Here is a 17,737-nt window from a genome sequence, read left to right as displayed (position 1 = left end):
AGCTAGATCCTTGTACATGAATGAAATATACATGTATTGTCATTTCTAATACAAAATGATATACTCTTTTGCTTAAATTTCCACTGCTCTTGTTCTCTCTTTAAAAGCATTATTTTTTGGATCATGAGTTCATGCAAGCTCTAAAATTAACATTAATCTTCGGTTTGCCTTCTCAATTTTTCAATTACGGTGCTGTGCATGGTATCAATGTAGTAAAATTGATTTAGAAAAGAACGTCCTTTTAGTCCAATTAAAAGATGAAAATAATTAACTGTAGGTCTATCAAAAGCTTTGTTAACTAATGCTATCATTATCCCCGGCAACAGAAGCTCTCGTAACTACAATTAAGTCAATTATGTTCTTTCATTTAGCTTATGAGAGAGTTAGAGTTTTAGGAGATTTCGAGATTTCGATTGAGATCATATGGGATTTCTTTAAGCAAATTATATGAAGTTTCAAGGCTGTCAAGATTCCAAACTTGTCTCAAGGGAGATAATAGGTAATAATAAACAGTCAACTAATGCTATTATTCATCTCACATAATTTAAGCACCAAGCGTATCCTAGCTGTCTTTCAGTTAGAAGGACAACAGGATAATTTGGCATGCTAGCTCAGCATCTAAAGAGGGCCTTGCATGAAATTAGAGACGCCGATGCAGGCAAACATATCAAGTGTCACTGTGTATTTGAACTTTTTCAAATAGCATCGTCGCATGATAATTTGGGACACCAAAACTTTGGTGTCAGTGCATCATGTAAGTTTTTTTCCTGCCTCTAAATGTTTTTTTTATTAACAAAATAGAAACTTAAAAAACGTTTCAAGAAAAATAATAGTGACTAATTAAAAAGAGGTGTCAAGATATGATGTTGCTACCTTCTTGAAATACAATCATTTTGAAATCCATAAAATCCACGTGATTTTTCATCAGTCAAAGTTTTTCTTGCATGTATTCTTGGTTGAATGTGGAACTTATTTAAATTGCTTGTTGGTGAAATGTGAATAAAATTTGCCCAAGTTGTGGGGTTCTTTGGCTAGTTGGTGCATACAGTAAACACAACCAGATATGAAGATTGCAGGAACTTCACATCGACGCTCTAGGAAGTTTTCTGTGACAAGTAGTGAATAATGACATCTTAATATAAATTAATTGATTATCGACACGAAAGTTCACCTCAGCCGTATTTATAGATCTAATATCATGGATTGCAGCGCAAATAACACTGAAACATATTTTTTTACACGTGCAGACGAGTAACACACTGTTATTTCTGCTGCATGAAATAGAAGAGACAAAAGAAAATGTATAAATATATACATGGGGGAAGGCGCTAAAGAATACGTATCGCCTTTCGTGGATATGAGGAAACGGTTTTAATCCACTCGTGCCCTTGTTTATTTTATCAGCATTGTTTAAAATATAATATGGTATGGACGACTCAGATGCTTAGCGATATGATTTTACATGTAAAAATAATTGGTTATGAGTTAAGATGCTAGGGATGGGGAGACATTGCTGAGATATCAATTTCAAATCAAAACCATTTTGTATGGGAGAAGGTTTGAGAGATTCTCTTTGTTCCCCCGGGAGTCTTCTCTGTAGATTATGCAGATGCGGGCATGCCGCGGAACAGTGGAAGAAGCTAAATCAGTAGAACGAAATGTAGATTCAACTAAATTAACTTCTCTCTGGATCAAAAAGAAGGATGGCACAAATTACAATTGCAATGCTCGCGCTGTCTAATGAAGGTAAAAACTAGCAAATCAACAGGACGTACTAAATAACTAAAATCACATGGCAACACTTCTATTTATAATGGAAATTGTGCTCGTGTTCTCTCTGTTTGGGGAGCAATCCAGTTCATCTAGTCTGCCACTTTACCATTTTTTAAGTTCATGCATATTACATAGCTTGTCTTCTCCCTGCTTAATGAATCGTTGATCACCATAATTGTGATGAGGTGTTTTTTTTTTTTTTTTTTTTTTTTTTGAGTAAAAGACGGCATTTTGTATTACAATGATTGGAGGGTGAACAAACCAAGTACACTCACCATCCGAATGGATGGCAAAGCGAGCTAACCTATGAGCAACATAGTTGCCTTGGCGGTGGATATGGGAAGCTGTAGCTCCAGTGATTAAAAGAAGCAGTGACTATCCTCGATGATTGGCCCAACATGAGACAAATTCACAGAAGACACATTCAAGGCCAAAATGAGCCGGAGAGAATCACTCTCAAAGACAACATTATGAATTCCCCTTTCAACCACCAGCTCAAGCCCAACACAGATGGCCAATGCCTCCACTTGGACGGGTGAAAAAACATCAGCAAAATTCCTCGTTGCAGCTCCACCCATACAGTCCCTAATCACAATTCCCGCACCCCTAACCTCAGAGTTATAGCTCTACGCACCATCCACATTAACCTTGTGATATCCCGGAGGTGGCCTGGACCATCGCGGACAGATAATCAGGCAAGTAGGAGCTGGAGGTTTGGACGTGATTTTTAAAAATTCCTATCATCAATTAAAAGCACAGCAAGCCACGATATTAGGCATAAGATTCAAAATCTCCACCCAGAACTTCAAGTTCCTAGCTGATCCAATAGCCCAAATCATCATCAGAATCCCATCGAAGTTGGCCTGATTCAAAGTTTGTGCCATTCGGAGCACCCAATCCACTGCAAATTCATCGACCAAAGGAAATTGGAAAGCACCCATAGGAGAGGAAATCCAAACCGCTCAAGCAAACAAACACTCTAGCAGAAAATGACACGTAATCTCACCCTCTGACCCACATAAAGTACAATGAGGATCAACCGGAATATGTTTGCGAATAAGATTGGCTGTCGTTGGAACGATATTAGATACAAGTCTCCAGGCTATCATTTTAACTTTAGGTGGAATGTCGGCCTTCCAAAGTTTTTCCCAAAGACCATCGAAGGGACAACTTGGTGTCAAGAAGGAAGCAGCCAGAGAAGGTGGAAGAATTCAGTTCTTAGAAACATGATAAGCACTTTTGACGGTGAATTTCCCTTTATTGTCACAATGCCAGATGATTCTATCTTCCATTGGGCGCTTTCTCAAAGGAATAAACGGCACAAGGTCTACTTCCTCCTTCAAAAGAACCGACAATAGGAGGTCCACGTTTCATCAAAAATCAACCGTGATGAAGTCGCGAATAACAGATATGGGATTGTTCACAGGCCTTGGTGAAGAAACCTGGAAGGTGGAGGGATAGGGCAGCCACCTATCACCCCAGACTCGCGTGCGTCTTCCGTCTCCAATTTGCCAATCTTGATCCCCGTTTAATAATCTCTCAGCCCACACAGATGCTACGCCATACAAACGACGCATTCGGCCGCACCACCGTATCCATAAAGGAGGAATGCGGGAAATACAAAGTTTTCAGTAGCCTAGCCACCAGAGATTGAGGTTCCACAAGTAATTTCCACCCTTGCTTTGCTAACAGCCCAAGATTAAAGGCGAGGTTACGAAACCGAAGCCCACCCTTCGATTTTGGTTCGCAAAGTTTGTCCCAAGCCAACCAATGAATCCGTTCAAAGTTACTTGTATCATTCCACTACAAGGAAACCATAATTTGATGCAGGTTGTCGCATAAGTATTTCGGCAATAGGTGACAGTACATCTAGTATAGTGGGATTGCTTGGGCAACCACCTTCACCAATAACTCTTTCCCAGTTGCATTCAGACATTTACCTTTCCACCTGTGGAGTTTTTTTCCAGAGACGCTCCTTTATATGATTAAAGCAAGCCCCTCGGTTTTGACCCACAATGGTAGGAAGCCCAAGGTACTTCTCATGTCTATACACCCATTCCACCCCAAGCAAGTCAGCCAGCGATATCTGATTTCCCCTTCTAATGTTTGTACTAAAGCTCACTGCACTTTTCAATAAATTCACTTGTTGACCCTATGCGTCTTCATAAGAGTTAAGAATCGATTTCACCAGCAGGCAATCTTCCCGACGAGCTCGCTTGAACACAGAGCAATCATCGGCAAAGAGAATGTGATGGATTGACGGGGCATTCTGGCAGTTTGAAATTCCTTGGATAGCATCCGAGCATACATACTGTGCAATCATAGCCAAGAGACCCTCGGCACACAATAAGATATAGGGTGAAATAGGGTCACCTTGTCTCAGACCACGGGATGGTAGCATGTAACCCCTTGGAGAACCGTTGACAATAAACGAGTATGACCCTGAGGAGATGCACATCATGATCAAATTCACCCACTTTGTATTAAATCCCAGCTTCAGCATAACACATTCCAAGTACTTGCTAACAGGTTGAAGGTTTTGCTGCCCAAAATTATTTCACCTTGCCAAAGTGCCTTTGTACCAAGTACAGCCATTTCGAAGCCAGTATTGTATTATCTGAAATGGCTCTACCTGGTACAAAGGTACTTTGGAAAGGTGAAATAATTTTGGGCCGCAAGACCTTCAACCTGTAGCAAGTACTTTTGAGATAATTTTATACACCACATACAGAGACTTATAGGGCGTAGTTGTATCATCCTGAGGGTGGGGCTGCTTCAGAATTAGAGCCACATTCGTAAAGTTGATTTTCCTCAACATTTGTCCAGATGAGAGGATCAATATTACTACATTAGACACATCAGTCCCAACAATAGGCCAATATTTTTTTGAAAAAGAGATGAGGCATACCATCGGGCCCAAGAGATTTACTAGGATGCATTTGGAATAGAGTATTCTTAACTTCCTCAGCTGTGAATGAAAGAACGAGCTAACGATCCATTTCCTCAGTGACCTTACCCTCAATAGCATCAATTACTTCTGAGTTCCCGAAAACAGGGTTGGATTGGGAGCTAGACATGGATTTGAAGTAGTCAATGATTACTTTCTTAATACCACCGTCACTATTCTGCCATGTCCCATTCTGATCCAATAGCCCGACAATTGTATTTTTATGTTGCCAAATATTCACTCTTTGGTGGAAAAAATGGGTGTTACAGTCCCCCACTTTTATCCACAAGACTTTTGATCTTCGTTTCCAATAAGTTTCCTTGGCAATAAATGAAGGATGGCTGTTAGCTTTTGGAAAGCAAAGGTATTGAAACAATGAACAACAACGGAAGAAAAACAGAGAATTTGGATGGACGAGGGAGCTGAAGAGTGAGCAAATCTAGCTCAGAGAATATGACTCTTGAGTAGTCTTTCATTCCATTTTCACGCAAAGCATATGACTGCATGCCAGTACAAAAAATAACCATTACAATTCAAAACAATCTCAGCATTCTATTCTCATAGCCCATGAGCTTGAGAAACAAGGCTCCACTAAGGCTTATAAGTCATTCTAAGTTACTCTCCAATACAAGGACACTTGTACTTAAAAAAATTAGAGTACAAAAATCTCAAATGATATAGGGAACGGTTCCTCTCAATTTATATTTCAATACTCCCTTTTAAATTGTGCACTGATTTCACTCCAAGAACTTTCCTCAGACAATAGAATTGGTCTTTGGGCAAGGCTTTTGTAAAGATGTCTGCTTGCTGCTCATTTGTTGGACAGTAAACCAGATCAATTACACCTTTCTACAATGATTCCTTGATCAATTAATGATACCTCATGTTAATGTGCTTAGTTTTTGGTGAGATATAGGATTTTTGGTGACGGCAATTGCTGATGTATTGTCTCAATTCAAAGGAATTTCCACATTTTGAAAGTCACCAAAATCCTCCAAAACGAACCTAAGTCAAGTGGCCTATAAAGTTGCTTCTGATGCACTGATGTACTCTGCCTCTACAATTGATGGAGCTACACAATGTTGATTGACAGAAGCCCAAGAAAACACTCTTCTTCCAAATGTGAAAGCATAACCTGAAGTGCTTTTCATGTCATCTTCAGACCCACTCTAATTATTGTCATAGAACCCAACTAACAAGGCTTTTTTCCTTTCACATACTCCAGACCAAAGTCCAAGGTGCCTTGGATATACCTTAAAACTCTCTTGGCAGTTCCGAAATGCTTGTTAGAGGGACAACGTACGAATCTAGCCAAAAAACTTTCTGCATACATAATGTTTGGTCTTGTTGCAGTAAGATACAGTAGACTGCCAACAATTTTTCTGTACTCAGCTTCATCTGCAGCACCACTTCCATCTTCCTTTTTCAACTTTTCACTAGGAACAAGTGGTATGCTTACTAATTTGCTATGTTGTAGGCCAAATTTCTTGAGCAGGGATGAAACCTACTTCTTCTAGTGAATGAAGATACTTGTCTCAATTTGCATAACTCCCATGCCAAGAAAATGTGCAATCGCTGTTATTTCAAAACTATGAGAAATCATACTATGAGATTTTATATGCAAAATGGAGTTCGTACACTGGTGGGAGAAGAGACATTGCAAAAAAATGGCCTAGGGGACGTATATATTGATCCAAATCAAAATAGTGTTCTCTTACTGGTGGTGATTGAAGTGGATGAAATTCCATGTCCACTTCCCTCAACCAACACTACCCATTAAGCAGATGCAGATGGAAAAGAACACATCAAGTTTGAAGTATACATCAAGCAAAACTTTCAAGGTTTTCTATTCTATCTTCTCACAAAACACAGAGAAAAATGGCTTTTACACTCGTTCTAACAGCTTCCACTATAGGCCACACCCGACCAATTGTTCAAGAAATTGACAAGCATTTGTGTAGATTAAGGTCTTCTGAGGCCCACCTCCACATCATCATCATCATCAATAAACCTAAAGCTTAGTGGCCTCCATGACATGCATGACTGTGTCGAGAAGTTGCTTCAGTTGCTGCTCGCACAAGAAGCCCTGGCACAAGAGCAGAACAAAAAATGGACTAATGAGCTATTTAGATGGCTCTCTTAGGCTGTTGGATGTTTGCAACACTACCAAGGATGTCGTCTTGCAAACTAAGGAATGTGCACTGGGTCCTTAATTAATGATACATAGAATGCAAGGAGGTGAAACTGGATCTTTCACAAGTGAAGTGAACAAATACTTAAGCTCCAGGAAGATGGTGAAAAAGGCATTACAAAAGTCTGAAGAATCCAAACGGAATCAAAAACCCGTCCACCTACTCTTCCCTGACTGCCACAATGCTTGAATCAATACTATCCATCTCCGGGCCAAAGTGAAAACCAAGCAACTGGTTATTGGTCTCTAAGAGGATGCGATGTAAAAAAGTAGCTTGTGACGAAGAAACAGAAGTAAATGAATTTGCAGTAGTGGATGCTGCATTCAAGACAAGTAAATCTCATTCCCAAAATCAGCTTGAAAATCTGGAGTCATGCATTCAGGACCAAGAAGAAGGACTTGAGGGCCTATTCAGTCAATTGATCAAAACAAGACTTTCACTCCTTAACATCCTAAACCGCTAGCATTAGATCTTATATTTTCTACATGAAACATAATGCATCCTTTGCTATTAATTTCATAGAGTCCGTTGAATAAAGTATTTCCGAGACATTCAGGAATGAACTATTTTATGAGACATTCAGGAATGAACTATTTACCCAAATGAATTTTCTGTTTTAAAAATAAATTAGTAGTTTTCTCTGCCTTTCTATGAGTAAACTAGCAAAATATGGGATTTCAAGTTATTGACATTGAATAGTTCTGCCAACTTTTATGGTATGCATTTGAATAATTGCTAATAACTCAAGAACAAGGATGTTTTAAAATTTCGATTTTTATTTTCTCCAAGTCTTGTAGCACGTCCACTATGATGGTGAAAAAACTGAACCCTGTGATTGGACGAGGGAAAATAAAGTTCCATGGAATTCAAAGTTTAAGGTTTAGCAATCTGCTATATAAAAATTAGACAGACAGACTTGAAAATGACCAAATGCAATACATTTGCGAAAACCTTTAAATGACACATTTTATGGTATCATTTTGAAAGTCTTGTGTTATTACCTCTGCAGTGCACTTCCAGTTTTTTAGTGGTATTTTCTTAGTGTCAAGTAGTTCACTAGTAGTTTTCTTATTGTGTCTTTTAAACCATGGAGTCTAAATATGATTTCCGAGTATATTTGACTAGTCCTTGTAAACTTAGTAAACGTTCACGGTTGGCTTCATCTTTGCCTGCTTGTTTGTAGAAACCTAGTTCTACAGTGGAAGTGAGCTCAAAGATTGCAAACATGTCATCCCATCTCATTATTATATCACATGAAATAGAAGAGAAAAACTGTATATAGATACAAATGGGAAACACGCTAAATAGTAGGTATTGACTTTCTTTCTTGTGTGAGAAAATTAAGGTGTCAACCTAAATATGCCTAAATATACACTAATGCGGATTACTTTTATATGGGTTGAGAAATCACTGATGGCGAGAAATTGCATTGAAGTCGCCTATTCCGACACTTACCATTTTGCTACATTATAGAAACAAAATGCAAGGTCACAAATTATGTTGTCTGCTCGGACACAACAATGATGTGAGGGACCTGCAAAGTAAGGTGAACTGACTAATCACATAGATGATTAATTTGTATTAGGTACGGGATTAAGCATATAAAGAAGGGTGGGTGTGGATGGTTTTTGCCCTTTACAATGACTGAAGGCTTACACTATAATATTGATACTCTATGATTATACATGCTATATAAATCACTTCATCAGTTGGGATGCTGCAGTGGGAGGGGACATTGCATGGACAGTTCCTAGGGAAACATATAGATCCAATCGAAATCATGTTACCCTTGGCTGTTGATTGAAGTGGATGGGATTCCATGTCTCCATCCTCAACCAATACTATATATTACGCATATGCATATGGAAAGGAACTCATCAATCACAATTGTAAATTCGCTAGAAGGTCTTCTCTTCTATCTTTTCTCAAATCACAAAGACGAAATGGCATTCCACACTCGATCTAACAGCTTCCCGTCAAGGCCACACCCGATCGTTGAAGAAGTTTATGAACTTTTGTGCAGATTGAGGTCTTCTGAATCCACCTCCACATCATCATCAATCAGCCACAAGCTAAGTAACCTCAAAGACTTGCATGATTGTGTTGAGAAGTTGCTTCAGTTGCCCCTCACCCAACAATCATTAGCCCAAGAGCAGAATGAGAAATGGACTAATGAGTTATTAGATGGCTCTGTCAGACTCTTGGATGTTTGTGCCACTGTCAAGGATACCCTGTCGCAAACCAAGGAATGCGTGCAGGATCTTCAATCCATCATCAGAAGGCGGGGAGGTGAATCTGCACTTACAAGTGAGGTCACAAAATACTTGACCTCCAGGAAGATGGTGAAGAAGGCAATCCACAAGGCTATGGTAAATCTGAAGGGGATGAAAAATAGATCAGCATTCTCTTCCCCCAACAAGGACGAGGAGACAATTGCCATCGTTAGCAAGTTGAGAGACGTTGAAGCAGTCACTCGCGAAGTATTTGAATCGCTAATGTCATTCATCTCAGGGCCAAAATCACGGTCATTGGTCTCAAAGATGATGCAGTCAAAAAAAGCGGCTTGTGAGATAGAGACAGAAGTGAATGAATTTTCACAGGTGGATGCTGCACTACACAAAAGTGCCGATAACGCGCAAAACCAGCTTGAGAAGCTAGAGTCGTGCATTCAAGATCAGGAAGAAGGGCTTGAGTGCCTATTTAGACAGTTGATCAAAATAAGAGTCTCCCTCCTCAACATCCTAAACCACTAGATTTAGATCCTAAATTTTGTACATGAAAAGTATACTTATATACATTACATAATTTGAAATGAAATTGAGAGTCTATTGAGTAAATATCTACTTTCTCGCTATTTAAGAAACTATTGCAGAACAACAATCTTTGATGATAATTTTATGGGATTTTCAGAATTGCACTAATCAAATCCAATAGAATTTTCTGATTTAACAATGATTAGTAATTTTCTCTGTTTATCCATGAGTGAACTAGAACCCTATATGATTTCAAGACTGGAAATTTGACCACAGTATCATCAAGCGGTAACAAAAATTAAAAATTAAAGAAAAAAACATCTAAGAAAGAGAGCTGGACACGGCATGTGATTTTGAGCAGCAAGCAGAGTAAATATCAGATTTCACAGCTATCAAGATTCTTGTTGTCCAAAAAGAATTATCATATTCGTTCACCAAATTTTTATTGATAAAAAATAAAAAATAAAAAAAAACAAAAGTTTCCCTCCTCAACATCCTACATCACTAGAATTAGGTTTTAAATTTTCTTACGTGAACAGTATTAAGCAACTTAACTAGCACAATTTGAAGATCATGTTTGAAATGGTACCAGGCATGGTGTTTTTGATTAATAATCTTCGTTAAAGATTGAATCTTTGAGTAATAGATTTTAAGAAAAACTGAGGTTCTTCGAGAGAGGGAGATGAGGAGTCAAAAGTCTGTCTTTTTTCATTATAACAAACATAAAGATAACAAGGACTATATCACTCCTTTTTCTGATCAAAAACAGAACCTACACTCTAGAGGCCTAGGAACTCTTCTCCAGCCATTAATGGACATTGGAGGATATCATCCATCCACTTGGAAGAAGATGGGAATACAACGTACAGTTTTAAAACTGATAAAAACCCAGTTGTAAACATTCTAAAAACAGAAACCTAGCCGTTGCACATTTGAACCTAACGGCTACTTGCTAAAAATAGCAAGTTCTTCACCTCTTCGATTTCAGAATCCTCTTCACTTTTTTCTGCAGGATTGTCATCTGCAGTTCGATATTAAGCTTGTATGCAGCTTAAATCTCAACAGCCTCTCCTAAGCTGCTTACTGACTTAACTCCAAGTCTCAATCTCAACTGATTAAATCTATCTTTTGGCAAAGCTTTTGTAAATATGTCTGCAAGTTGTTCTTCACTTCTGCAGAACTGCACATTGATCATCCCTTCTTGCAGAGCTTCCCTTATGAAATGATACCGCCTGTTTATGTGTCTAGTTCTCTGATGGAATACAGGATTTTTTTACCATAGAAATTGCTGACATATTGTCACAAAATAAAGGTGTTGCCTTAGTTTGCATTTCCCTAAAATCATCAAGAACAAATCTCAACCAAATTGACTGTGCAGTTGCCTTAGCTGCTGAAACATACTCAGCTTCAGCGGTTGACTGTGCAACTATGTTTTGTTTCACAGAAGCCCAAGAGAATACCCCACTGCCAAAACTGAAAGCATAGCCAGAGGTGCTTCTGCTATCATCTTCACTGCCTGCCCAATCTGCATCACATAAACCAATGAGGATTGCAGACTTATCTTTCACATACTCAATGCCATAGTTTAGGGTCCCTTGCACATATCTCAGTACCCTTCTTGCAACTCCAAGATGCTTCTTAGTCGGACCATTCATAAACCTTGATAACAGACTTACAGCATACATAAGATCAAGTCTAGTTGCTGTTAAGTACAGCAAGCTTCCCACTATTTCTCTTCATCTGCCAACTCACTCCCATCCACTTTTTTAAGTTTTTCACCAGTAGATAAAGGAATAGACACTGGTTTGCAATCTTCAAGCCCAAATTTCTCAAGTAATGACTTGGCATACTTACTTTGGTGAATAAATACACCTTGATCAGTTTGTAATATCCCCATACCAAGGAAGTGATGTAGGAGACCAAGATCTGACATTTCATATTTCTGCATCATTTCCCTTTTGAACTCACAAATCATCTTGTCACTGCTTCCAGTATAGATAATGTCATCAACATATATTGAGACAATTATCAACCCTCCTTCATTATCAGATCTTGTGTATAGGGTGGCTTCACTTGTACTTCTTTTGAATTTACACAGAGAGAGATAAGCATCAATTTCACTGTACCAGGCTCTAGGTACCTGTTTAAGTCCATATAAGGCCTTCCTTAACTTATAGACCTTTTGACCTGCATTTTTCAACTCAAAACCTTCAGGCTGCTCAACATACACTTCTTCATCAAGCACACCATTCAAAAATGCAGATTTAACATCCAGCTGAAACAACTTCCAACCCTTTTGTGCTGCTAAAGCAATGAGGGTTCGAATTGTATCTAACCTTACCACAGGTGCAAAGGTTTCATTGTAGTCAATCCCTGGTTTCTATGCATATCCCTTGGCTACAAGCCTGGCTTTGTGTTTTTGAACTGTTCCATCCAGATTCAATTTAGTCTTAAACACCCATTTCACACCTATAACAGGTTTATCAACAGGTCTCTCAACAAGTTCCCAAGTATTGTTCTTCTCAATCATTTCCAATTCTGCATTCATAGCTTCTTGCCAAGCTAAATCACTTGCTCCTTCTTGATACGTTTCAGGTTCTATAATGCACATGTGACACCTTGCATGTATATCTTCTAGAGTTTTCAACTTCACTGGAGTGGAGCTTGGTGTGGAGCCTTGACTGTGATTTCCACCATTGTCCTCAACTGACTCATGAGCAATAGTGTTTGAATGAGAATTTCAGCATTGTTATACTGGACTTCATCAGTTTGTTCCTCTCTAACTTCTTCTTCATAGTCAAATCCTTCAAGATTGAAATGAGTTGAGGTAGGCTCCACTTGATCATTTTTCCAATTCCATGACTGGTTTTCACTAAAAATTACACTTCTTGAGAGTACTATCTTCTTAGATTGCAGATCATACACTCTATATCCTTTTTCACAGCTCCCATACCCCATGAAGACTCCTTTCCTGGATTTCTCATCAAATTTGTGCCTCAAATGTGACGAGACATGAGTATAGCAGACACAACCAAAGACTTTCAGGTGCTTGATTCCAGGCTTCCTACCTGTGAATGCTTCAAAAGGAGTTTTATCTAGAACAGATGTTGTAAAACATCTATTTTGAAGGTACATTGCTGTGTTTACAGCTTCTGCCCAGAATTCTACAAGCATTTCTTTCTCAACCATCATAGACCTTGCCATCTCACCAATCGATCTATTCTTCCTCTCAGCAACTCCATTTTGCTAAGGAGAGTAAGCAATAGTCAGTTGCCTCTCCATTCCCATGCTTGCACAGTAATCTAGAAACTCATGTAAGGTGTATTCACCACCTCTATCACTCCTTAGCTTCTTTAAATTGAACCCACTTTGCAGTTCAACAAAAACTTTGAATTTTTTTAACACATTGAAGGTATCAGATTTGTTTCTGAGAAAGTATACCCAACACATTCTTGAAAAATCATCAATGAATGTGATGAAGTACCTATTTCCTCCAATGGACTCATTTTGCATAGGTCCACACAAATCTGTATGCACTAATTCAAGTGGCAGCTTGCTCTCCATGCTTTTCCTTTGTCAAAAGATTCTCTGTGATGCTTGCCTGATACACAACCTTCACACACATCTCTCATTTATGTCAAAACAGGTAGTCTAACCACCATTTCCTTCTGCTGCATCTTTTTCATGCTGTTAAAGTTCAAATGTCCAAGCCTTCTGTGCCATATCCATGAATCTTCAACCATAGATGCTTTTCTTGCAACAGGAGTTATGGATTCCAGTGAAAGAGGAAAACATCGATTTCCTACCATGATTACTTTTGCTACAACATTGTTAAGACTGCTGTCATCAAAGATCACTGCCATATTACCCCCAAATAGGACATAGTAGCCATGCTCCATCATTTGGCCTACACTTAGTAAGTTTTCATCCAAACCAGGAACCAGCAATACTTCATTTATATATCTTTTCCCACGCTGAGTTTCAACCACTAAAGTGCCTTTTCCAGTTGCTTGTACAAGATCACCAGTGCCCATTTTAACTTTACAAGTCACAGATCTGTCAAGGTTTATTAAGGTAGACTCTTGTGATGTCATGTGGTTGCTGCAAGCACAGTCCACAAACCACACACTTCTATCTTGCATAGTTGATGAGTGACAAGCATAAAACATGGTTCCTGTAGTTACTTCTTCTTCCTTTGCACAGTAAGCAACTTGCTTGTGACCATCACAGTCCTTTGCAATATGACCAAAACGATTGCATTTTCCACATTTTGGTTTTCCTTTGTATCTGCACACCCCAAAATGATATTTCTGGCACACTTGACACTGTGGTTTCACAGAACTTTGACTACTGCTCCCTTGCTTGTTATGTGAATTGAATCTGTTATTCCAATTTCCTCCAGGATTATTGCTCCAGTTCCCACTCGAAGACCAGTTTGATCCCTTCTTGTTTTGTCCCTGCCACTTTTGATTTGGCCTACTCTGAGAACCTTTGTAGGTGCCAGTGACTTGATTGTTTCCAACTCTGAGACTACTAAAAGCCCTCTCAGTTCCTGTCAATCTATCCCTTTCATCATGTAAGTCTTCCCTTTTATCATATACTTTGACAGATGCAATGACTTCTTCCACTTTAATAGCATCCAAATCTCGAGTTTCCTCAATAATAGAAACAATGGATTTATACCTCCTACTTAGACTCATCAATAATTTCTGCACAATTCTTTGTTCAGTCACATCTTCACCAAGAGACTTCAGATTATTCACAATTCCAAAAAACCTACCCAAATAGTCATCTAGGTTTTCACTATCTGTCATTCTCATATACTCAAAATCAGCCCTAACTGCTTGAAGTTTTACAGCTCTTACCTTTTTATCTCCTCTGAACTCTCTTCTCAGGATGTCCCAAGCCCCTTTTGTAGTCTTCTCATTTCTGATACGAGGAAAAAGTTCATCTGTTATAGCTCCTTGTATGAGACTCAACGCCTTGGCGTTTTTGATTATGTCTTCTCTGGAGATGGTGGGTGGTTCCACTGGAATTTGCTCAGCCTCACTACCCTCCTCTCCAGAACCTTCTTCCTCTTCGGAAATCTGCTGCATTTGCACACTAAGTTCCACTACATCCCATAGATCATGCGCTATGAGGATAGTCTCCATCTTGATAGCCCAAAAGTCGTAGTTTGCACCATCAAACTGTGGAGTTCGTAAATCTCCACCAGAAGAACCTGATCCCACCATTTTCTTAGTGAGTATCAGTGAATCAACCAATAAAGGAACCACCTTTATCCCTTTTAAGACCTTTTTTCTAGGAAGAACTTCTCTCACAGATTTACGCCCCTCTTCGGAATCAGACCAGTTGCTCTGATACCATGTTTGAAATGGTACCAGGCATGGTGTTTTTGATTAATAATCTTCGTTAAAGATTGAATCTTTGAGTAATAGATTTTAAGAAAAACTGAGGTTCTTCGAGAGAGGGAGATGAGGAGTCAAAAGTCTGTCTTTTTTCATTATAACAAACATAAAGATAACAAGGACTATACACTCCTTTTTCTGATCAAAAACAGAACCTACACTCTAGAAGCCTAGGAACTCTTCTCCAGCCATTAATGGACATTGGAGGATATCATCCATCCACTTGGAAGAAGATGAGAATACAACGTACAGTTTTAAAACTGATAAGAACCCAGCTGTAAACATTCTAAAAACAGAAACCTAGCCGTTGCACATTTGAACCTAACGGCTACTTGCTAAAAATAGCAAGTTTTTCACCTCTTCGATTTCAGAATCCTCTTCACTTCTTTTTGCAGGATTGTCATCTGCAGTTCGATATTAAGCTTGTATGCAGCTTAAATCTCAACAGATCGAATGTAAGGTCACATTAGTCATTAAAATAAACCCTCTGGACGCGCCACAAGTGATTTGATCACCAAGTTGGGATCCCAAATACATACTTTTAGGCTTTGTACATTTATTCGCATTTCGTTACGTCTCCACAATTATAATGGCAAGAAAGTACGTCCATTTACCATTAAAATACCGTACAGCAAGAATGTTAACGTCAGTTTGAAAAACTTAATTGCACTTGAAGTTGAACAAATTAAATTGTAGCCTACGTGTCGTGTCCTAAGTCATTATAATATTATAATGTGGAGATATAGTGATATGCGAATAAATGCATAAAATCTAACTGCAAAGACTCGGAATCCGATTCCTGTTGTCCAGAGAAAATGATCCCTACAGCTCCTAAAATACTAAACTGAAAGATTTATACACTAAATAGTCACAACAAACACGTTTAAGTAACAATAATAGTTATGGCTACCTTAGAACATTTTTAATGGGCTCTTTAAATAAGCTATTTAGCTAAAATTTAGGGAGGAGATCAAAAAACCAAACTGATGCTTCGTTTTCTGTTGAGAGTTGATGATGTGTGGACAATTTATCCCATATCGCAGAGGGATTGACTTAGATATGGGCTTATATATATGGTCTTGGACTATTTCTTATAAAGGTAATTAGTTTTATGGTGAAATCTAATTTCATCTATTGAGAGTAAATCCCACATTGATGAGATGATCGACCTTGCATGTGCTTATAAGTATGGTTGGACTACTCTCCATATTGTCAATTGGTTTTATGGTGAAACCTCAACTTTCTTTATTGTATCAAAGTAGGTTGTCCCGTGTGTGAAGCCCAATAGCCATACGCGCTCCACGTCACCCTCGTTGTGTTGTCCACGTGTTATGTTTGAAAGTTCATCAACATGTTGAGAGTGAATCCCACATTAATGAGATGAGGGAATTTGCATATGCTTATAAATAGTTGGACTACTCTCCATATTGTCAATTAGTTTTATGGTGGAACCTCAACTTTCTTCATGATCATGGTATCATAGCAAGTTGTCCCTCGTGTAAAAGCCTAAGGGGCCACACATGCATCACCCAGTTGTTGTCCACGTGTAGGCTTGAAAATCGACCACACATGCGGGGTGTGTTGAGAGTTGATGTGTGGACATTTGTCCCACATCAGTGAGGAATTGACTTAGCTAAGGGCTTAGATGGTTTTGGGCTACTCCTCATATTGTCAATTGATTTTATAGTGAAGGATCCCCAATTTCAGCATTATCTAACTTTAAAATTCTGGATATTCTTCTTCACTTATGAGTGAGAGGTTGAGGAAGTTGAGGTTTCACCATAAAACTAATTGGCAATATAGAAAATAGCACGATTTTTTTGAAAGTTCTTGCAAGGTCACATATTCAATTCACGTGAATGACATTTCGATACCTAATTATTATAATTGGTTCACTATGTGACTTAAATAACCCAAATCCCTCATCCCATTATTGCTATTGCATGTAACAGGAGAAAAAAAAATAAAAAAAAGAATAATAGGTATTGCTTTTTCTTGTGTGAGGAAAAGGTGCAACCTGAATATAAATACCATGCAGCGTCATCCTAAGGTTCAGATGCTTAGTGATTTAAAATGAGTTGATAGACAAATGATGGGGAGACATAGCATGGACATCGCCTAACTAATCTGGCAACAACCATTTTCCTACATTATAGAAACACAATGCAGCGTAAAAAATTAATACAGATTGCAGATCTTGCCTGCTCTGTGTGCAGCAATCATATCAGGGACCTCTAAAATAAGATGAACTACTAATCACATTCATTGATCACCACAAATTATTTTTTATTTAAATTAAGCATATAAGCAGGATGGCTAGCTAGAACGTTCCATGTGTTAGATGTTAATTAATGAATGCTTAATTACATTATAATATTGATACTCTAAGATTATACATGTTAAATAAATCACATCATGAGTTGGAATGCTGGAGTAGGGAGAGACATTGCATAGGCATTTCATAGCGAAACATATAGATCCAATCTAGATCATGTTACCCTTTTGGCTGGTGATTGTAGCGGATGAGATTCCATGTCCCCTTCTTCAACCAACACCATATATGAAGCATATGCACATGCAAAGAAACTCATCCATCACAATTGTACATTAACTACAAGGTCTTCTCTTCTATTTTCTCTCAATTTCTCAAATCACACAGAAGAA

At 38.5% G+C, this 17,737-nt stretch overlaps 1 protein-coding gene across 1 annotated transcript; it reads left to right on the top strand.

The window, feature by feature from the left end:
• Positions 1-8,340: 8,340 nt before the first annotated feature.
• On the top strand, positions 8,341-10,155 carry LOC125480732. The gene has a single exon (XM_048591823.1). It carries the CDS (start codon positions 8,769-8,771, stop codon positions 9,663-9,665), a length of 897 nt encoding a protein of 298 aa, XP_048447780.1. The 5' UTR covers positions 8,341-8,768; the 3' UTR covers positions 9,666-10,155.
• The last annotated feature ends 7,582 nt before the right edge of the window (positions 10,156-17,737 follow it).

Source organism: the organism of the source record quoted next, unplaced genomic scaffold, assembly GCF_019419815.1.
Source record: "Pyrus x bretschneideri cultivar Hongxiangsu unplaced genomic scaffold, Pyrus_bretschneideri_v1 Contig10, whole genome shotgun sequence".
In the NCBI taxonomy this organism is placed as follows: domain Eukaryota; kingdom Viridiplantae; phylum Streptophyta; class Magnoliopsida; order Rosales; family Rosaceae; genus Pyrus; species Pyrus x bretschneideri.
This window is presented reverse-complemented; position numbering and strand designations above follow the sequence as displayed.